The following is a 20,443-nucleotide window of genomic DNA, read 5'->3' on the forward strand; positions in this document are numbered from 1 at the left end:
TTTTGATTCTTCAGCTCACTGTACCCTCCGCGGCACAAGTCAGCATGTCATTTACGAAACACAGCTCTTCGAGAGGTCTAAGATCTCTCAAACACACAGGAGACTTCCATCTAGTAACCCAATATACTCCACTTGACATGACTGCAGATACTCAATTACCGTCTGATATCTGTCCGACATTACACAAATGGCAACTTCATTCGGCAAATCACACAGTATATACAGATGATGATCAAGTACACGTCACCTTGAGTCCATCGGTTGGTGGTCGAGGTACCACCCTACCTGAGAGATCAGAGATGACGATCAACCTACATGATTTGAACAAGTACAAGAGTTCCATTTCCAATCACCTTGAAAATTCGCAAAGCCCAATCGATCTATCTGACTATTCCAAAGTCCCTCAGCAAGTCACTGTCGATGTATGTCCTTTTGTCGGATATTCTAGGATATCCCATGCGCCTCTTAGTGTAGGGCTAGACGAGAGATACGAAGGGACTGTTTCAGTGTATTCTGGACAAGCTGAGATACAAGGTAGACATCGTTCATTGATTTCTTACTATTCTGATATTGTTGATTCAGTCCATCAAGCTGTGCTAGATAAGGGGTTGCCACCGATGATCAAAGAGGCGAATTGTAAATTCTCTAAGCCTCCGGGATCCGGCATCCGTGGGGCTTGAACAGCAGTGAGGTAGATGTCAAGTTGACAATGTATGATGAACGAGGCAGAGGATATACTAAGGATGTAACGATGAAGATCAGTGGGTTCAATAGGTATAACACAAGATTACCATCGAGAGTAGGTAGGGATCCTGAAGTGTTCAGCTGGACGACAGTACCGTTTAAACCTCAGGGCAATTCAGTTAGCTGGAATGTACCTTGTTAGTGACACCGACGGACTAGATGGTCTCAGGTTGTTATGTGTCCTTCTAAATTGAGTACATCAGGCGACAATTAATCTTCGAATGCATGTAAATAACAATACACGCTATTACCGTCCTGCTCTGTGTTGCAACCTTTCCACTCTGTCCAAAGTCAAATCGAGCAGCTATTCCTATTCATGATCACCTTCATATTCCTAGTCCAAACCCTTAATCACACCAGAATTTGACCTGACGGACGAAAGGTCCCTTGCTATCGTTATCATCGCTCTCAAGCGTCTTTGTGAGGTTAATTGGCTTTGTGGAGCGTTGAAGCCGGCTGGATAAAGGGAAATGCTGTACATGGTCATTGATGAGATCGTTGGAGGGAGGATAATATCGAGTAACTTAAATACTCAATAGGAATTTTCCACGTCATAATCTGCTATCATATGCTTTGAGAACAAGATTGACATTGTGAGAATTTACGCGGCGGTAGGTGCGACACCGCGAACTACACTACCCTGCCTGACCTGATTGAATTGATGTTCGGTATCAATTGACCTGGAGTCAGCTCTAATGAATCATCCTTGAGTTGTTGACCTCTCACAACGTTGCAAATATACCTTGAGCGTTTCAGACAGATGCCTTGGATGACCATATCGATGTGACATTCCTCTTCAATTGACAACCCACCGACAATTGCAACAACCAGACTGACGTATTGATGACGTTAAAGCGGTGAATTCTACCTAACACCACCTTATCGTGACACGTGGATGCAACTTACAGCACCGCTTTATCTCACGCTTTAACCCGGCTTGGCATCATATCTTCCCTTGATCCCTTGATGAACATTAAACATTGTTTTACGAGTAACTGATTGATCCGCACAGCTAATCAACGGATCTCTCCCTTCCTTTGGACATCTATATATATATATATCACCAGCGTGTTGCCACCTAAGTCTTGTCTGTTTTCAACTATCAACAACTCACTCACTCAACGATGTATGGTCAATATCAGAACAACTACGGTCAACCTCCCCCACCTCCCCAACAACAATGGGGCCAACAACCACCTACCTCATACCCCGGACCAGGTGGATATGGATATAACAATGGTCAACAACAGTCTTATGGTGTACCTCCTCCTCAGAACAATTACGGTGCACCGCCACCACCTCAAGTAAATTATGGTTCACATCCTTCACAGAACGGATATGGTGCACCCCCACCTCAGCAGTACGGCGGACATTCACCTCAACCGCCCTACGGAGCACCTCCTCCGCAACAAGCACCTTATGGCGCACCACCTCCTACTCAGCAATACGGTGCACAAGGAGGATACGGCGCTTCTCCCCCTCAGACTATGCCGGGTCAAGGACCGCGATTCTTGGGTGTATCTATCCCTGCTCCTCCACCTGCCGTACCACTCAGCAATCTACAAGGATATAATGCCCAATTTGATGCTGAGCGTATAAGGAAAGCTACCAAGGTGAGCTGACATGTTGCGTACAGGGCATACTCACCCAGATCTGATAGCTTACCTTCGTTGAATGTTCTTATAGGGTTTCGGCACAGACGAAAGAACCTTGATAGATACATTAGCACCTTTGGATGCTTTCCAGATGGAAGTTCTTAGTAGGACATACGAGCAAACTGTCGGTAGGAGCTTGAAGAAGACCCTGGAGAAGGAGCTGTCAAGCTGGTAAGTCATATAAATTCAAATGGTCTGTCCAGCCCGTTCTTTTCTGGTCTCCAATTGTCTTTTCCACTGTCCCGGTCTTTCCTATCATAAAAGCTCAAGTTCACTTTTCACTGTTCAGGTTGGAATACACCCTAGTCCTTCTCTCTCTTGGTCCTCTAGGCGGTGATCTCCATCTTCTCAATCGAGCATGTTCAGGTATGGGTACGCACGAAGATCTTCTCAATGAGATCTTACTCGGAAGATCAAACGAAGAGATGTTCCTCCTCAAAGAAGGATACAAGAGAGTCTACGGGAAAGACTTGGTGGCTGTCGTAAGAGGGGAGCTCAGTATGAAGACTGAGAGGTAAGCTTATCACTTATTTGCAATCAAACAAAGAGATCTCCATTGACTGAGCGCATACTCTTGTAGAATGTTCAACATGGCTTTATCTGGACAAAGGGACGAATCGCCCTACGTGAACCAACAACAAGTCCAACAGGATGTAGAAGCGTTATATAGAGCTGGTCCAGGAAAGATAGGTACTGTGAGTCAATGATCTTCCAATCCACACTCATAATTCCACGTTTGGTTGACTGGAGTTCTTTGTGCTGTAGGACGAGATTGGAGTCTGCGGTATATTGTTATCCCGTTCCGACGCACATCTTCAAGCTGTTGCTCAAGCTTTCCCTCAAAGACATCGAATCCCTCTGTCACAAATGTAAGTCTCAGCTGACATAGGCTGTATCGTTCATCAAGTCAAATAAGCTGACAGTCCTTCTCCGGTCAGGATCCAATCGGAATTCTCGGGTCACATGCGAGATGGACTATACTACATCGCCAAAGGTGCCGAGAATGATGGCCAAGGTGTGGTCAGAGATGCCGAATTGTTGTATAACGCCATGGCAGGTATGGGTACCAAAGATGAGCGAATGTGAGTTTCAGTCTTTTACCACTACTGGTAATCGCTCTTCGTTACGATGATGACTGATGACTTGTTCTTGTCTCTCCTGCAGGATCTACCGAATAGTTCGAAATCACTGGAACAGACCTCGATTTAATGCCATCAAGGACCAATATCAAGCTCAATACGGTAAAACCCTCAAGAGAGCTGTGGAAGGTGAGACTACAGGTAAATACGAGAAGGCTTTGGTTGGTATTATCGAGCAGAATTAGTCGCAAAATCTTTAGTATTTAGAAATGAAAGTGGACGATATAGTGAATGAATCATTAAGCTTTGTTCGGTGTATTGTTAGTGAACTTGAGATACCTATAATAGCTGAAAAATACGTATGACTGAAAGATCGATTCGTGTAGTGTAGTGAATCTTTGAGAAGATTTATACTATATTATATAGTTGTTGAAGAGATGTTACAGTTGCCTTCTGTCTGATCGGATCATGTGATCGCTGATTCAGACTGGATGTTTGACGTACAACATTTCGTTGACTTGAACTTGACGGTTTATGAGTCGTGATGCAATGCATAGTAAGGTATTATACATCAATAATTGTACATGATCTTGATTCTTCAGGAAATATCGTATCCTCTCATTCTATATTCCTATGAAGCACGAAACAGATCAGCACAGTCGACCTATACAACGAATCTGATATTTCTTGCAAGCACTCACCTGATCTGAACAGGTTTCCACCGTCTACCACTTCCCCTTCTGCATGCTTAGAAGACAGGTACTAAAGCACTGCTTAATGATGATCGTACGAAAGCGACACCGAGGATGAAGATGACGGTAGCTCGGGCGATGCTGAAAGAATGCACAACGAAGAATTAGCATAACGATCGGTTTAGCTCTTTCTCAAAGAACCTTTGTCCTCCCTCGACCTGACTCTCCTTCTCATGACCTCTCATAAACCTCTACATTTGTGGAGATCAATGATCTGTCATTCATACCCATTTCAAAACCTCCTATCATGGTCCCCTCTACACCGATCTCTTCTCGAATTTATCTTGACTGCATTGCATTCCTCCACCCTTTGAGGCCACCGGACACTTCTTCATCGATGCATGAAGCAAACTTTACCCACTTGATATTCCCTTCCCGGTGTTCGGGATTGACCACCTGACTCTTCCAGAAAGCGGTGAGGGGGTTGGAAGGTTGAGAACCTGCTGGGCCGAGATACTGAGGGGATGCCATCGTGTCAAGTCCGGTAGTGAAAATTGAGTTATGTGGTGCTGATGCAAGATTTAACAAACGATTTTCGATGAGAATACCGAATTATCGAAAGAAAATCAAGTTGGAAATGCGATGATGAAGAATCTCGAGGGAGATACGAGGTGAACATGGCGGCGATACCCGGTGAATGAGGAATGTGGCACGTCACCTCACCTCACCTTTCATACAGAAAACTAACCGATAGATGTATCTTCAAGGTTGATAAAGCGAGTCCGACGGTTTATGTCATCAACGAATAGACTATCGGGACATGCTCGACTCGAGAGGCAAATCTAATGTCAATCTAAGCTTGACACCACCACCAAAACCCCTACAGTTAGACTTGAAATGACCTTTGTTTTTCACCTTTTCGGCCAGAATGGAGTGCAGCGAACGATATTTGCCTGACTCGCGACTTGTGGTAGGACCATTGAGGATTTACGTCCTTTGATACTGATTCGATCCATTGCTGACCTCGAGCCAACAAAGGATCTTTCGGACCTCTTGTGTAAGTACCTCAATAAGATTGTATAGACAGGTCAATCCGATCAGTAAATCATCAATTTTAGCTCATATGTTCAACCCTCTCGAATAAAGCACCTCTAATTTACCCAATATGTCATCCGAAGTGAAATTCTCGTTGCCCATCCCCAAACAGCCACTGGAAATCCTCTTACCCTTCCCTAAACAGAATCCTAGCGAACATACCATCCAATTACTTCGAAAACTTGTGCAGAAAATCCTTGACCATAAAGAAATTTACTCAGTTACGTACTCACCTGTCTTGTGTCCTGTGTATAAAGAGGATGGAGGAGGGAATAATCAGTTGTTCACTATTAAACCGCATTGGTGGCGAAATCCTAATGGTGAATGGGGTGAGTGAAGTGTTCTTTAATTATTGATCTGACAATGCAAAAGATGACTGTCTTTGAAACTTGTATTGGGCGGTATGATAGAATTGAGAGATGGACAGAGGAACCCAGGTGAGTATGACCTATGGATTATCCATCATGATCTCAACTTTGGTCAGGCATATTTGCTAACTTTTCGATTGATGCTTGAATAGAAAATGCAAGATCTCAAGGTCAAGCTCAACTTGAGTCCGTCTCCAAGACCATCCATACTCTGGCCTTGGGTATACGACATGTTCCCGATCCTGATCTGAAACAAAAATCTATTGAGAGGATTGAAAAGCTCTTGAGAGTCTTCTTCGTCGATATTGATACGAGGTAGGGTCAAAATCAACATACTGTACCCACCAATCTAAGTTAGCCAGTGTAGCTTACCTGCCGTTCTTTGGGATTCAGGATGGAACCTCAAGTGAGATTTTCGCAATGTCATCCTGGTCAAGAGCCTATGAAAGGTAATGAATGTTTCGTTATCGCTGTGAGTCATATACAACTTCTTTAAGCGTCTATCATATGCATTCACGCTCGACTGACGGGAATGCTGACACACACCTACATCGTTCAGATCCGATACCTCATCTTGGTTGATCAAGCTCTCCTTGTCAGCGGATCATTGATCAATCAAGGACTCTTACATCAAACCAAGGAGTGGTTTAATGAGCAAATGGTATGGATGGAAAATTCGGATCAGGGGATGAAAGCGAAAAACGCTGAAAAGCCTTTGGGGTACAATGTCATCGTAAGTGTATAAATCCATACCAACAACATGGCAGGATGGATACTGATCAGTCGTTGTGTTAATTAGCTCGCATCTCATCGGCAATTCATTCAAGGCGATACATCTTCTATCACCCTTGCGACATCGTCATTTAATGAGTGGTTTACAAAGCACCCCATACCACAAGACGTATTCGCAGAATTCCTCAGACATGATAACAAACGACACAAATGTCTGTTCACCCTTGAGCCTTTGTTTATGCTTGCCAGCTTGACCGTACCCCTTCACCATGAGCAAGGAATTTCCGACGGTATGAAGAAGTATCTTAGGGAATGTGTAGAGTACGTTAAAGATGTCGAGCAGGATCGAAAGTCCATTAGAGGATGATATCAGATACATGGCAAGAGTAGCTTGGTTTGAGAGGATCTTATATGGCCGGAATGGTCAAGGCGAGAGGGATGCAGAAGGGAAAGAAGAACCGAGCGGTGAAGGATGGGAGAATGAATGGAGTGCGAGGATGAGGGTTATGTGGGGGTTCATCTGATCAGATCGGTCGTGTAAGACATGTTAAGATGCAAGTCTAAATTGGATAATACAAGCGTAAAACTATTCCCTCAGGACAGATTGGATGTGGTGTGAATGAAGTTGAACGTGTCCACTCAGACAGAAGACAGGCAGTGCGAGGGGCATTATCATTGGATTTGGTTGACACCTTGGTGATGTGGTGCGGGTGCGGGGTCTCCATGTTGATCCAATTAGATCGTGTCGTTGACACCCGTTCTCAATTCTTTCAGTCCACTCTTCACCTCCTGCCGGTACAACCAATCGACTCTCCGTCATTGTTGGAAGGGGGCGTCGTGTCCATCAGAGAGTAGCACGATTGATCTTACATCTGTACAAGATGCCCTCACCGAACCCTCCGACCTACTATGAGACGCTATTCCATTCGTCTTCCCTCAACCTGGTGATACCCGAGATATCCTCTTTACCTGAAGAGCCGAGCGGGACTAGCGACAAAGATGACTTGAGCAAGTGGTGGGAGGACGTAGAAGGATCTTCCTCGACGAGGGAATCAGCATTCTTTGGTGAGCGTTCTAATGTAACATACCTTGAAAATACCTTGAGCCACGAGCTTACATTCAATATAGACGAGAAGCTCTTCTATTTCCTTTCGATGCACCTTCCCGATGAAATCTTACGCGATCTACCTGGCACTCCCGCGATAGATGCTAAGGAGCCTACTTCTGAGATGTTAAGGTTCCTAGGTAGGCTACAGGTAAGTCCACTGTGACCTACAATCTAAAAACGAAGCTGATTTTGACCGGTGTGGGATTAGCTATCAATGACAGCATCATTCATCCCCTCATTACCACCTCAGAATCCCAGATCAACATTCACACCCACATCTTCAATACCTATATCTACCTCTTCGTCTTCTCTCGCACCACCTGCACCTCCACGTACACCTCTCCCGAGTTCATCCACCTCAGAACAAGGGTCGAATCCGCCTGTCACACCCAACCCCTTCCCAGCGATGAGCCAGGGTGAGGAGCAATATGCGAATGTCGAGGGTGTGGTAGTCTGGGAAGGAGCCGTGGAAGAAGTCTCTGGACCATGGGAAGAAGGGAATAGTAAGACTAAACTACCCACAAAAGGAACAAGTGGTAGTGGAAGGAAGGTTACAAGAGTGAAAGATGGCTGGGAGATAATCTGGAGAGGTGAAGTTCCAATTGCCTACGTAAGAACTCAAATCCAGAATCCATTATTGGCTCTCACTGCATCTGTGACTCTTCGTGATCAGACTCACAGTATCAAGACACATCGACGTAACGCTCAAAGTATCGATACATCTTCGATACGAAGTGGAACGACCGTACGGACGGAGGGGACGGATTATGAGGGATACGAAGATGATGACGGCGACGAGTACGCGGTCATGGAACAAATTGATTTATTGGGTGGATTAGCTGGAGGAGAGGATATCATGCCTGCGACGAGACTTGCGTCCTCGATACGACAAGATTTATCTATACATACTTCTCCATCTTCGGAAAATTCTCCATTACCTTTATCAGCTATGACACCTCTTTCCGCACTTTCCATCGTCACTCCCTCCACCACATCTACCGAGGGTATCGGACCAAGTAGAGGGAAAGGTAACTTACCGTCGACTGTCCAACCTATCATATCGACAACACTACGTAAATCATACAGAAGGGTATTATCGCTCTCACCTGGTCTACGAGTAAGGATGCGAACACTATTCTTACCTCAACTTTTAACCTCGAACGAAGTGGATGAAGAGGAAGGTGAGAAATGTGTGATACTTTGTATAGAAATTGAGAATTCCCTTGAATCATCTTTAGATAATGGATTCAAAGTGAATAAAGTCAATTTGGAAATCTCAGGTAAAGGAGGAAAGGTGTCTACTGAATTGATTGAAAATACAGGATTCCCATTACGACTTGGTAGTATAGAACAATATAATCTGTTATACAAAGTTAAGATCGCTTCTTCGCCATCTTCATCCTCGACTGGTCATGGTGATACCACAGGGAAAGATGGGGTAGAAGAGATTGTCAACAAATCTTTAGGAAGGACGGATGAGATCAGACCTGTGTCAATTATCGTCATTGGAAAACCATTTACGAGGATCAATCAATCGACAGGAGAAGACAAGTACAAATACCAAACGAAAGAATTTCACTCAAGATGGAACTGTTCATTAGATCTGAGTTCGTTCCATCATGAGGATAAACATAACTTGCCGGCTATACTACCTAAATCACACAATGCAAGTAATAGAAATTCCAAGACGACAAGCCTACCTGCTAGTAATAGTATAGCTATAGCAGGGGACAAGCGATACTCTTTAGCTCACTTGTTGACATTGGAGAAAGAAAAAGAATCACAACACAGAAAACCTCTGATGCCAAGTCAAATGATCAATCACAACCAACGTGTCACTTCGTTGAATGCCAAAACCCACCAAGCTCATCAAGAAAACGGATTATTGGTTTCAATCAAATTACTACCATCTGCCAGCTCAGGGTCAAAGTCGAACTCTGCGATTCAACCACTGGAGACATTTTCGATAGAGATATTCGTCCATAATCGATCGGATCAAATAAAGAGGTTTAGACTGAACGTACCTTCCCGAGACACTGGTTCGGCGGGGGTGGAAAATAGGTTGAGAGAAATTTGGGATAAGAGGAAAAAATTGAGAAAGGGTCAGGATGATGCAGATTGGGGAGTGGACGATACTAGTAAGTGAAATTTTGGCTATCGTTCTGGATGATCATCAACTGATATATGTGATACCATAGTCCTCAAGCAATCACTTTCTTCGCATTCATCCACATCCCCCTCGATCATACCATTAGAAAATGACATACGCTGTGGACCACTCTTGCCTTGCACTAGTTTATCGACAAGGATCAAATTTCTAGCTTTGAGAAAAGGTTTACATAAGATTGATAAACTGAGAGTGATCAGTAATGACAATGAGTTTGATTTCATGATTAGGTGGGTCTACTCGAATATTCCGTTCCATTGCGTTCCTCTTGATTGCTCATAGCTGATGTATTGTCAATCTCGTCCTGTAGTCCTGTACTTGATATTGTGGTTGGATAGGTATTTGTAACGCATAATGGATCTATCATGCATAATGACTCATATATATTTATATCTCTCTATAAACAGAATCATTCCTACCCTTTACCTCCTTCCATCAGTAGTTACTCAGCTTTCCAACCTAAGGAGTAGCTCTGCCCATCCATCTGGGGTAAAGGGAACATTCTCGTACAGTCCACCTGTTCAGTAACCAAGCGAGGAATCGCTATCATCGTCAAAAATACAATATCAGCGAACTTTTTCCTTTAGAGACTCAACGCGCGAAAATTTAGCTGAATATAACTCACCTCAACACCTAAACCGTAACCACCATGTTCGGTGGTGCCATATTTCCTTTGGTCCGTGAACCAGTAGTATGATTCCGAAGGAATTCCTTCACGCTTATAAGCAGCCATGAGGGTATCATAATCCGTAATTCTCATCGATCCACCAACGACCTCTCCAACGTTAGGCATGAGGACATCCACCGACTCAGTAAAGTCAGGTGCGGACGCAAGAGGTTGCATGTAGAATGCTTTGAGCAATTTAGGGAAATGGATAAGCATTATGGGTCGGTTAATCTGATCGGTCATTTTCCTTTCGGCAGCTTCAGCAATATCATCTCCTACGATGTGATCTGATCCATCTTCTTTCTTGATACCGTGTTCGTTGAGGTACTTGATTGCGTCTCGGTAATCCATACGGAGGAATGGTCTAGAAGGGGGTTGGAATTCTGGGTTAAGGGTTTTGATGATTTCGGAGGAGACTGGGTCGTTAAGCAGGGTATCGACTACTTCGCAGATCTAGAAGCATAACAAGGGACATCAGCCATTAGAATAGGAAACCATAGTAAACACTATGTTATAGTTCGTGTATCTGTATAGACTCGTTTGAAGGGATCTGATCACTCACCATATCTTCAAGGTGATCCAAGAGATCCTTGAATTGAATGAACACCAGCTCAGCTTCCAAATGGGTATATTCAGATAAATGTCTTCTGGTCAAACTCTTCTCGGCTCTGAAACTCTCTTGAATACAATAGACATCTCCCAAGGAAGGTAAGACAGTCTCGAGGTAAAGTTGACTCGATTGAGTGAGATAAGCTGGTGCACCATAATAATCAAATTCGAACAATGTCGATCCACCTTCAACGGAAGTTTGGACCATACATGGTGGAGTGACCTCGGTGATTCGTCGTCTGTAGAATGAATCTCGGAATGCTCGTAACAACAAAGCTCGGACTCGCATGACGGAGGTGGCGGTTTCACCACGGAGTTCCAAATGACGAAGATCGGCTCGGATAGAGGCGTCTGTATCCTATGGAAGTAAACAAGAATGAGTCGATCGCCTCAGCTAAAAACCTCGGACGTGAATAGTGGTATTGCACCAACCTGCTGTAACCTTCCCTCAAACGCATCAATTCCTCCAGGAGCTCTACCGATAATCTTCCAGTAATCCACCATCAACTCTACACCACCAGGGGCTTTCTGACCTTCCTTGACTTTCTCAACTGTACCGACCAATTCAACCGTACTTTCCGTGGTAAGATCCAAAGCATCTAAAGTCTTGATACAATCTCCTGTCAAGACACATTGTAACATCGCTGTACCGTCCCGGACAACTAAGAAGTAGTTGGTCTTTTGAGGTCTGAATCGATGTACCCATCCTTGAATTCTAACTCTTGAGCCAACTAATTCAGGAACAGCATATATCTTGGTCTACAAGGCTCACTAAAATCAGCTCATTCACGTCATTGACCGGCTGGCTGAATCGTTGATAAGTAAACATACCTTCTTGGATTCCTTCGACTGATCATCGACCAACACTACACTTTTAGCCTCTTCTCTCCTCTTCCTTTCCTTCTCTTCCTTATCAGCCTTATCCTTAGCCAACTTATCTCCCTCAGCTGCTGACTTGGCTTGCGATTTCCTCCATCCACCAATGTTCTTCACCAACTTCTTCTTGGCAGAAGTGGAGATTTCGACCCATTCGTTTCGCTCCACAGAATCCGCCTTCCTCACCATCAGGTTAGCGACGTTGGTGGGGTTCGCATCGCTCTCCGGTGAGGGGTTGAGAGATTGGTATGCCGCAAGGGGAGTAGCGAATGGTGAGAGCTCGGCACCGGTTCCTGTACTGTCGGATCCTGCTTTCTCGTCGATATAGAGGATGGGAAGGGCTACAAGCACGGAAAAGAGGGTAAGCTGAAGAAAATGATGTATCAATCGGAAGAAGAGCAGCTCACCGGATTTGTCTACATTGTCTTTGGACTTGTCACCCAAGTTGAGCGTCTCAGTGACGGTGTTGGCGAGCTTGGAAGCTACGTCCTGAGCTTGTTCGGCGATTGTTGGTTGGGTTGATTCGGCCATGATGGGGTTGGAGGTACTCAAGTCGAATCCTGTGAGATTCTGATGAGGTTTTTTGTATGCTTGTTGGCGTGTGGGAAGATGGAAAGGAAGATGTTGTACTCGGTCGAGTCGAAATTTCCATTCGAGGTGTGAGGTGGTTGTTTCATCCACGCTCAAGGGCCGAGCGTATCTACTCTATTGAGTATAGTGATAACACAGATAAGGGATACGACTGACATTGCCACGTCATGTGGACGGCCACCAATGGAGACCCCATATCGGGTAAACAGAGCAAACGTCATACTCCCTCAATAACGGTGAGTTGGTTGCCATTCAGATCAACAAAAAGCCAATTGAATGGTTAGGAACATCTCTATCTCTACATTATATCCCATCATCTAGCAGAGCGATAGCCTATGCAACGAATCCACAATCCAAAACGATGACTCATGGATTCGGTACCCCCTCCGTAGCGCTCGCTACCACCCCAACGGTGATCTCCACCTTCTTCTCTCACTTGTTCGCAAGGAACAAACGTAAATCTCAATCCAAGAAATCACTGAAAGAAGGTGGACCAGGTGGAGGACCGGAGAATCAGCTTAGCTACGAAGAAGGTCTGAAGGTGATCAGGAGATTCTTGGAATTCGCGAGTCATCATGGGGTGGAGGAGGTACAAGGCTTTACAGCGATGTGGGTGCCTACACCTCGTGAGTGGTCAAATCTTTTATATGTACTAGGTAATAAGAGAGGCGAGTTGCGAGGAGAGATACATTGGCCAATCGAATATCAACCAGGATACCTCATGTCACGTCCTAGATGATGCTGATCATCGGGTCCTGCATAGATTGGGTCAGAAGAGAGACGGTCACTATTCCCGATGCGAATATCCGAGCTGCGGAAGACATCCTGGCCAAGCACTTATCGACATATGGACCGGAAGGTGAGCAGGGAGGCGGACTGAAGCTGATAGGAGGAGACAAGTGGTGGAGAGTCAGAGGAAGGACGTTGGAAGGAGAGTGGATAGAAGTGAGCTGTACCATTCACGTCTGATCGATAGATGAGCTTCAGTTGATAGCATTTTGTGTTAGATGCAAAAAGACTATTTGAAACGAAAAGCTACTGCAACATCACGATCTAGCTCAACTCAGCCAGCAACTCAGCTCAGCTCAGCGCAGAATGGCGGGTACGGTGACTACTGGAAATACTTACCTAAAAGAGCAGGGACAACGGGTAGTGATAGCGTGAAGGATAACACTGGTGCGGACGTGCTGCAGGATAGAGTGATACTTTATATTCATGGTAGGTCATCACCTGGAATTCGCCTTAGAGGCCACCTTGATGTAATCATGCATATCAAATTAGGTGGAGCATTCTTCTTCTCATCCCTCGAGACACATAGATATCAGGTTCAGAGACATGCTAGAAAAGCTGGGGCTAGAGCTTTCTCGCCGGCTTATAGACTGGCACCTCAGTATCCTTTCGTAAGTCAGATATTCATGACTCCACTTAGCCTGCTTGCTCAGAAGAGCTTACCATTACATATGGATATTGTAGCCATGCGGTCTCTTGGACTCCCTTGCATCCTATCTCTACCTTATCGATCCACCCGTCGGCGCTCACGACCCAATCTTGCCCACCAACATCATATTCATGGGCGACAGCGCGGGCGGAGGCATGGTGATCTCACTTCTTGTGTTGATCCGAGAGATGGGTCTGCCAATGCCAGCCGGAGCGAGTCTCATCTCACCCTGGGTGGATCTAACCCATAGTATGCCTAGTATCGGTGGATGGGATGGAGGAGACTTTATACCGTCTTCCGGGTGAGTCATTATCCATATCGACTCATCTCCATCTCTACGTCAGCTTTCTTTATCAATCAGCTCAAACGATCAACCATATGAGCAATGGAGCTGATCTGTCGAGGAATTTTAGATTCCACTATAAACCAAGTTGCGCTTGGCCACCTCTCACTGGTGATGGTATCACTATCACAATGCCGGATGGAACGGAGCAGCATTTCGATGAGCAGATACAGATGTACTGGTAAGTGTTATAATGTCTTTGTTGAGCATTTGCATTGATGAAAATAATTGTTGCAGTCCTAACAAGCTACTTACGCATCCTCTTGTTTCCCCGGTCAATCTCGGCTCACTGGGAGGTCTATGTCCTTTGCTTATTGTAAGTCAAATGATATTGAGGTATGTAACGTCTGCTTGATAATTACTCACTAGGTCGGAGGCGGTGGCGAGCTTCTTCGAGACGAGGTGAGCTCAGGTCGCGGTACAACAGAGGTGGAAAGTAGCTGATACACGAAGCCAAAAGATCATATATCTAGCTCATAAAGCAGCATCCCCCACTACATATCCACCCAGTTCCCTCACTCTATCTCAATATCCCGATCAAGCGAGGATGGTGAACAAGTACAATCCTACCAAAGTACATCTGCAGATATACGAAGGATGTTGTCATGTAGTGCCTACTTTGAGTTGGACGAGAAGTTCGAAATATATGTATAGAGCCTGTGCGAAGTGAGTCCACTAACTTCATCGTGTGGATCTTCTTAACTAACGGCCGAGAGCAGCTTCAACATATGGGCATTTACCGCTGCTCAAAAAGCTGTGGAACGGAGATTGCACCATGAAATATCGCATCATTCTTTAAGGGACAAGCATGCCTCTCGACAGAATAGTACGAATAACACTTCTACCGTAGCTTCCTCCTTATCTGGCAGCAGAGCTACGTCCACTATAGATCTCAATCAGCCTATCATTGGGACCACCGCGGCCTCAGCAGCCAACAGGGAAGAACTTGATCTAGGCGATCTGGAATCTGAAGCTTCTTCGGATTCCGACGAGTCAACTTCAACATATCAAGATGGCGATGAAGGTGTACCAGTGGAAGATCAAGGTCCAAGTAAAGGTGTAGTGACGGTTTCAGGGAAAGAGCCATTATTCGGTCCAAATAATATAGTTTCAGAGAGGATATCTACCCATGGACGAGTTAGACCTTTCGAACCTATTGAGAGTATACCTGCTCTCGATCCGAAGTTGAGAGAACATATTGGTCAGATACATGGTGGTGGAGCTATACAGAAATGGTTGACTAAACGAGCAGAGTGGGACGAGAAGTATAGTAAAGAATTGAAGAAGTGGAGAGAAATCAAATTTAATGATAGACAGCAAGCGGAGAAGTATGGATATCTCACGAGGGAGTTACAAGGGGATGCACCACCTCTATGTAGTCTAGCTGGGATATATGATGAGGATCTGGCGAGGCAGGTCGGAAGGTCAGTGGATGAACCAACTGGTAAACAGAGTGGTGTAGTAGGTATGTGGATGAAGATGGGTGCGAAGGTGAGTTATAGTCAACTTCAAACTGAGAATGAGTGAGTAAGAACTCATATTGATTTTGATTATGTTGTCACTATAGGCGGATAAGGAACATGCCGGAGGAGATAATCTGGGGGAGATCAAGCAGAATGTGGAGAGTGAGATCAAACAGGAACAGATACGTAGAGCATCCGTGTCTGCTGGTGCAGCTCAGAGACAAGGTTTGGTGGATGAACCGGGGGTAATACCTGAGCATGAGGTCGTCAATCGATAGATATCTAGAGGCATACAGCTGTACAGTCGAGGGATCTCAGCGTCGAGGGACAATAAGGAGACTTGTAGCTTTCTCAATACTTTGCGGTTTTAATGTTATATGTATCGTTAGATCAAGACCAAGACATGTCATTCCATCTGATGTATACAATACATGCCATATTTAGAAACCAGGTCTAAACGTCTGTCCTTCATTTATACCTTCCGTCTTGTGATCTGCTGGTCTAGCTGACGATTCGTAGATGATCACTCCTGGTCTATTTGGAAGCTATATGATACATGTAAATCACACATTGTTAGCAAGATTCAAATGATTCCATCTATTTGAATCCACCAAATTGATCATGGAATGTCTCTCCACACTGGTAACGGTAAAGAATGAGTAATAATGAAGGGATACTTACAGGCTGATGTGTGCCCCTCAAACCAATGTAATATATCCTAGTGGTCTCCTCTTCGCCGTCCGAGTTGTTTCCGGGGAAAAATATCGTCAGAGACGTAAGACCATTAAACTTTGCTGCTCTATCAAGAAGGAAATAGAAGGAAAAATCAGCTTGCATACGATACGTAAATAGGTGTCAAGCTCACTTAACTTGATACTCCACTCCTTCTCTTACATCAACCACGTCAAACGACTGAGTAGGAGACGATTGAGAGGCATCTGAGAAATCTAATGAGGGATTATCACGGAACTGTGCATTGTCAAAAGGATCAGTTTTGCAGAATCTTCTAAGATTTAGAAAGGCAGCGAGGTATCTCACCAGCTTCATCTCGCTCGGTACTTTGCCGGAAGGTCCAGCTCTCAGGGTTATAGATCGTAAAGACACGGAAGCGGTGAATGGGACTACGTACAGTTTGAACAACGGTTAATTCAATTGTCATGGTTTCTGCATCCGCTAAACGGATTTAGGTGAACTCACTCTTGATGATCAACTCGTCGTCCACTTCACTCTCACACCACTATGTGTTTCATTATATTAACATAAGCTTCCTAGTGGACCATGAATCGCAGACAACCAGCTTACCAGAGTCTCATCATTCTTCATATCCCAGCTCCTGCAAAAACAATCATTAATTGGCTATGTAAGCCCTTCGCGCTATACTGTATCCTACCTCATGCCGTGTACCCGGATAACCACATAGAAGCAGAGGTTACACTATAACAATTGGAATCGTCACAAGGAGTACTTACTTGATCACCTTCTGACCTTCTTCACCACCTCCCTCTGCATTCAACGCAGTCACATTGGGCAAATCTATCTGACCGTATAAAGAATCTAAGGGCGATACGTCGAGAGGAACATCGTGAGAATGACCATGGTCGTGATCGTGATCGTGAGCGTCATGAGAGCAGGACATGATTGTAGTATAGTCGGATGAATCGGATGGATGCAAGTGAAGCAAGCAGAAGTGAAAAAGGAGGACTTAAGTTTGAGAGTGGACTGTTAGAGTGGAGGATCCTCAAAATGCAAATTTAGAGGTCCGAGTGGCAAACTAGTCGATTCGGCTCTATGACTTACGTGCTCTTCTGAGGACAATGGATGTTCATAAGCACAGTGTACAGCCGTAAGAATTGCACTTGAAGAAAGAACCCAACGACTACACATGCACAGGAACCTCGAGACCAACTAAGAAACCAGGATCTAGCCCTAAAATGATTGAATGTTAATGGTGAAAATCACCTTTATTTCAATACTTCTTCGCACTTCCTCCTTAATACAAGTGATGATACAAAGTATAAGACATAGACAATATCAGATGATCAATTTTTATCTCATCTCCATGGATACTATGCAGATTGTGAGGTTTCTTGCCCTCATCATCGAGGACTGTAAAAGTATGAATCAATCGAACATCGTTGTTCAGATTAGAGGTTTTCGAGATGGGTTTTTTCCTCTCAACCTTCTCCGTAATGCAGGTGGTACTATCCTCGATAGACAGAATGAACAACTTCATGATCTCTGAAGAAGCCACATAGTCATACTGATCAGCTTCTGCCAGCCATGACGTTTCTGACGTACCATCGTACATGTCTTTGAGATTCTGCGCGTTCAGACAAGCTTCCCAAGAGATCTCCCATCCATCGATATTGATCTCATTGTACCTTTCAAGCATTGGGCCTTGTTCATCTGATATGTACTGATCTTTATAGAAGAGAACGCTATTCAAGCGTCTACCTCCTTTCATCTGCTCTGGTGTTACTTCCCCTTCTTGAGCGTGTCTGAAATGGTATTCGATTCTCACAATCTGATTACCGTCGTCATCCGTTTTGCCAAAAGTGATCTCAGGACATCGTATATATCCTTGTAAGAGCTGATCCGTCTCTGCTTTTCTAGTGACGGATTGGACCGATGTCATATGAATGTTCATCTGATGATTGATCAGATGACGAGGACCATTTTGGACTGGATGGCTGACCGAAGTGTTGTACAGGAATCGAAGATGGTCTTGAATATCTGCCTCAGATCTGGGAACGAAGTCGGCGATGTTCATTGGGACTTCAGACATCAGGTATGAAGTATGGGTCAAAAGGACTGGCAAGTCAAGGGTGTGTAGGTTTAGATCTGGGTTGCTTGATGATCGGTTCAACATGGAGCAAATTGTACAGTATTGAGGTAGGCCAATATATATACCCCTTATCGACTATGAAGATCTTTGGAACCCTAATTTAATCGATTGATTGGGCATGTCGCCGTCGCCGTCGGTACCGAACAGCACACTGGATCAGACGATTATGCTGGATTTACTGACTGCACATCATGTCAGGTCGCGATATTCGCGTCCGAATAAAAGCCTTTTCGCTTTCCTCGCTTTGCTGACTGCGATCATAGACGAACACTCAGACTTCAGTGGAGCTAGCTGACGCCCTGTAACTCTTTTGGTGTCCATGCACACAGTGACTATACTCCGATCAAAGGCCTCACTCAGGAAACGCTAAACTCTGTAACATCAATTTGATCCGTATATGAACCGTGTACCTATCAGTCACCCTCGGTAGCGAACAAGACACGCCGGATGGACTGATACTGATTATGCATTGATTTACTACCTATTCTTCTGGCTAGAATAATGAACTACTGTAAATGTCCTCGCGAACGCCGAATATTCCGAGCAGAAGCAAATCATTCATCCGTTACTGTCCTGATCTCCGTTCTAAGCTTTAACGCATTTGTCACCTGCATGCCTCCAGCCTCGCATACAATCAAAATGACATCGCCCATCGATGCAGGAAGAATGACCCATTGATACACCATACAATGATGAGCAGCTGTCGAGCAAATACTAGATATCAGTGATCCGAAGTCTATGTCTGCTCGTGAAACTCACTCTTTACCGATCGTACTGGTGGTATTGGGATGACCGGGTGAACTATACGCTCCATGTAAACATCCACCACATGATTCCAGATCGCTCTGAATATCGATACACTAAATCAGAGTATCGTGTGTTACCTCCTCCATTTCCTTGTGCTGTATCACCAACTGAAAGTTGAATGACTTACCTCGTAGCTTGCTGGATCATCCTCCAATTGACAGGCAGTCATGCTCTTAGGACACCAAAACGACTTGACATGCTCTTGCTCAGACAGTCGACGTTTCGCTGCACTCGCTCTCCGAGATAGTCCTGAAGCCGTAGCGTCTGCCGGATGGAAGTAAATCTATCCAAATAGAACGTACGTGGGCCTCGGTTAGTCAAGTCCATCCGACTGGTCGCATTTGGACTCACACGATTGACATTTCGACCACAGGTAGTAGTGGGGTCTACCGGTGTGTAGCCGAATCCACATGAATACAAGTAGGTACTGGTTGTAGTCTGGAAGACGGACATGACATTATGTCAGTCCGGCTGATACAATCTGGGGTCGAGATTGGGAACACTTATAGATGGATCGACCTACCGGGTAAATAGCGATGTTACCATAAGCAGCACAAGTTGAGAATATTGAGGCAAAATCTGTTGTTGACGATTGGACGAGTGCTCGGCTGGTGTCCACAGCATAACTCTGAATACAATATGAAAAATCGAATGTCGTATGGGTGATCTACAAGGACAATTGTCGTGTCATGTTATGTCAGATAGGTACTGGAGTGAGTTGAATTTGGCAATTCCCCCTTACATACCCAGACTTCATAATTAGCTCCGCATCCTCCCGGATTACCAGTGACGGTTGCGCTAGCTGCGAAAGTGTTGGTCGCACATCCACACCTTTGAGTTGTCGATTGCCATGCAGAGTACTTATAGGCCGGGTCAGTGATGTAGCAATAATTCTGATGGAGAAACCACGCAGTCAGTATCAGTATCGCTTCTCGCCTACAGATAGACCAAAAGTAAAGAAATGACTGACTTACGGCACAGGAAGCCGCGTTGGCAGTTGAGACACTTGCAGGATTCGTACTTGGTACATAAACCGTTGATACACAACTTGCGAACTCGTTGCTATATGTCGCTGCCGATACCAGGGTCCTCCCTGAGATGTATAGGAAACCAAGAGCGAGCGTTAAAAAGGACTTCATTCCTGGCATGCTGACGCAGTACGAT

At 44.8% G+C, this 20,443-nt stretch overlaps 8 protein-coding genes across 8 annotated transcripts; 4 read left to right on the forward strand and 4 right to left on the reverse strand.

Moving 5' to 3' along the window:
• Positions 1-1,868: 1,868 nt before the first annotated feature.
• On the forward strand, positions 1,869-3,723 carry I203_102913 (uncharacterized protein; the record flags this gene model as incomplete). Its single annotated transcript, XM_019147191.1, has 7 exons — positions 1,869-2,357; positions 2,431-2,570; positions 2,689-2,913; positions 2,980-3,094; positions 3,165-3,268; positions 3,338-3,481; positions 3,564-3,723. The coding sequence occupies 7 exons, from the start codon at positions 1,869-1,871 to the stop codon at positions 3,721-3,723; spliced, it is 1,377 nt and encodes a 458-aa protein (XP_019003741.1).
• Positions 3,724-5,335: 1,612 nt separating this feature from the next.
• On the forward strand, positions 5,336-6,889 carry I203_102914 (uncharacterized protein; the record flags this gene model as incomplete). Its single annotated transcript, XM_065517207.1, has 7 exons — positions 5,336-5,594; positions 5,676-5,702; positions 5,786-5,948; positions 6,027-6,105; positions 6,193-6,366; positions 6,433-6,686; positions 6,739-6,889. The coding sequence occupies 7 exons, from the start codon at positions 5,336-5,338 to the stop codon at positions 6,887-6,889; spliced, it is 1,107 nt and encodes a 368-aa protein (XP_065374025.1).
• A 357-nt stretch (positions 6,890-7,246) lies between these two features.
• I203_102915 (uncharacterized protein) lies at positions 7,247-9,978 on the forward strand (the record flags this gene model as incomplete). The annotated part of the gene is made up of 5 exons (XM_019147194.1): positions 7,247-7,430; positions 7,494-7,621; positions 7,682-9,611; positions 9,672-9,870; positions 9,951-9,978. The coding sequence occupies 5 exons, from the start codon at positions 7,247-7,249 to the stop codon at positions 9,976-9,978; spliced, it is 2,469 nt and encodes an 822-aa protein (XP_019003744.1).
• Positions 9,979-10,099: 121 nt separating this feature from the next.
• Positions 10,100-12,323, reverse strand: I203_102916 (asparagine-tRNA ligase; the record flags this gene model as incomplete). Its single annotated transcript, XM_019147195.1, has 6 exons — positions 10,100-10,183; positions 10,266-10,760; positions 10,870-11,274; positions 11,349-11,675; positions 11,748-12,133; positions 12,200-12,323. 6 exons carry the CDS (start codon positions 12,321-12,323, stop codon positions 10,100-10,102), a joined length of 1,821 nt encoding a protein of 606 aa, XP_019003745.1.
• Positions 12,324-12,744: 421 nt separating this feature from the next.
• I203_102917 (uncharacterized protein) lies at positions 12,745-15,905 on the forward strand (the record flags this gene model as incomplete). Its single annotated transcript, XM_019147196.1, has 11 exons — positions 12,745-13,009; positions 13,147-13,328; positions 13,391-13,601; positions 13,665-13,783; positions 13,857-14,122; positions 14,235-14,345; positions 14,402-14,480; positions 14,534-14,566; positions 14,625-14,830; positions 14,884-15,655; positions 15,732-15,905. 11 exons carry the CDS (start codon positions 12,745-12,747, stop codon positions 15,903-15,905), a joined length of 2,418 nt encoding a protein of 805 aa, XP_019003746.1.
• Positions 15,906-16,067: 162 nt separating this feature from the next.
• On the reverse strand, positions 16,068-17,263 carry I203_102918 (uncharacterized protein; the record flags this gene model as incomplete). The annotated part of the gene is made up of 7 exons (XM_019147197.1): positions 16,068-16,172; positions 16,309-16,426; positions 16,493-16,596; positions 16,666-16,748; positions 16,825-16,864; positions 16,930-16,960; positions 17,097-17,263. The coding sequence occupies 7 exons, from the start codon at positions 17,261-17,263 to the stop codon at positions 16,068-16,070; spliced, it is 648 nt and encodes a 215-aa protein (XP_019003747.1).
• A 354-nt stretch (positions 17,264-17,617) lies between these two features.
• On the reverse strand, positions 17,618-18,496 carry I203_102919 (uncharacterized protein; the record flags this gene model as incomplete). Its single annotated transcript, XM_019147198.1, has 1 exon — positions 17,618-18,496. The coding sequence occupies one exon, from the start codon at positions 18,494-18,496 to the stop codon at positions 17,618-17,620; it is 879 nt and encodes a 292-aa protein (XP_019003748.1).
• A 561-nt stretch (positions 18,497-19,057) lies between these two features.
• On the reverse strand, positions 19,058-20,427 carry I203_102920 (uncharacterized protein; the record flags this gene model as incomplete). The annotated part of the gene is made up of 7 exons (XM_065517208.1): positions 19,058-19,172; positions 19,232-19,332; positions 19,407-19,562; positions 19,631-19,717; positions 19,803-19,946; positions 20,026-20,172; positions 20,254-20,427. The coding sequence occupies 7 exons, from the start codon at positions 20,425-20,427 to the stop codon at positions 19,058-19,060; spliced, it is 924 nt and encodes a 307-aa protein (XP_065374026.1).
• Between the last annotated feature and the right edge of the window lie 16 nt (positions 20,428-20,443).

Source organism: Kwoniella mangroviensis (assembly GCF_000507465.2).
Source record: "Kwoniella mangroviensis CBS 8507 chromosome 1 map unlocalized Ctg01, whole genome shotgun sequence".
NCBI lineage: Eukaryota > Fungi > Basidiomycota > Tremellomycetes > Tremellales > Cryptococcaceae > Kwoniella > Kwoniella mangrovensis.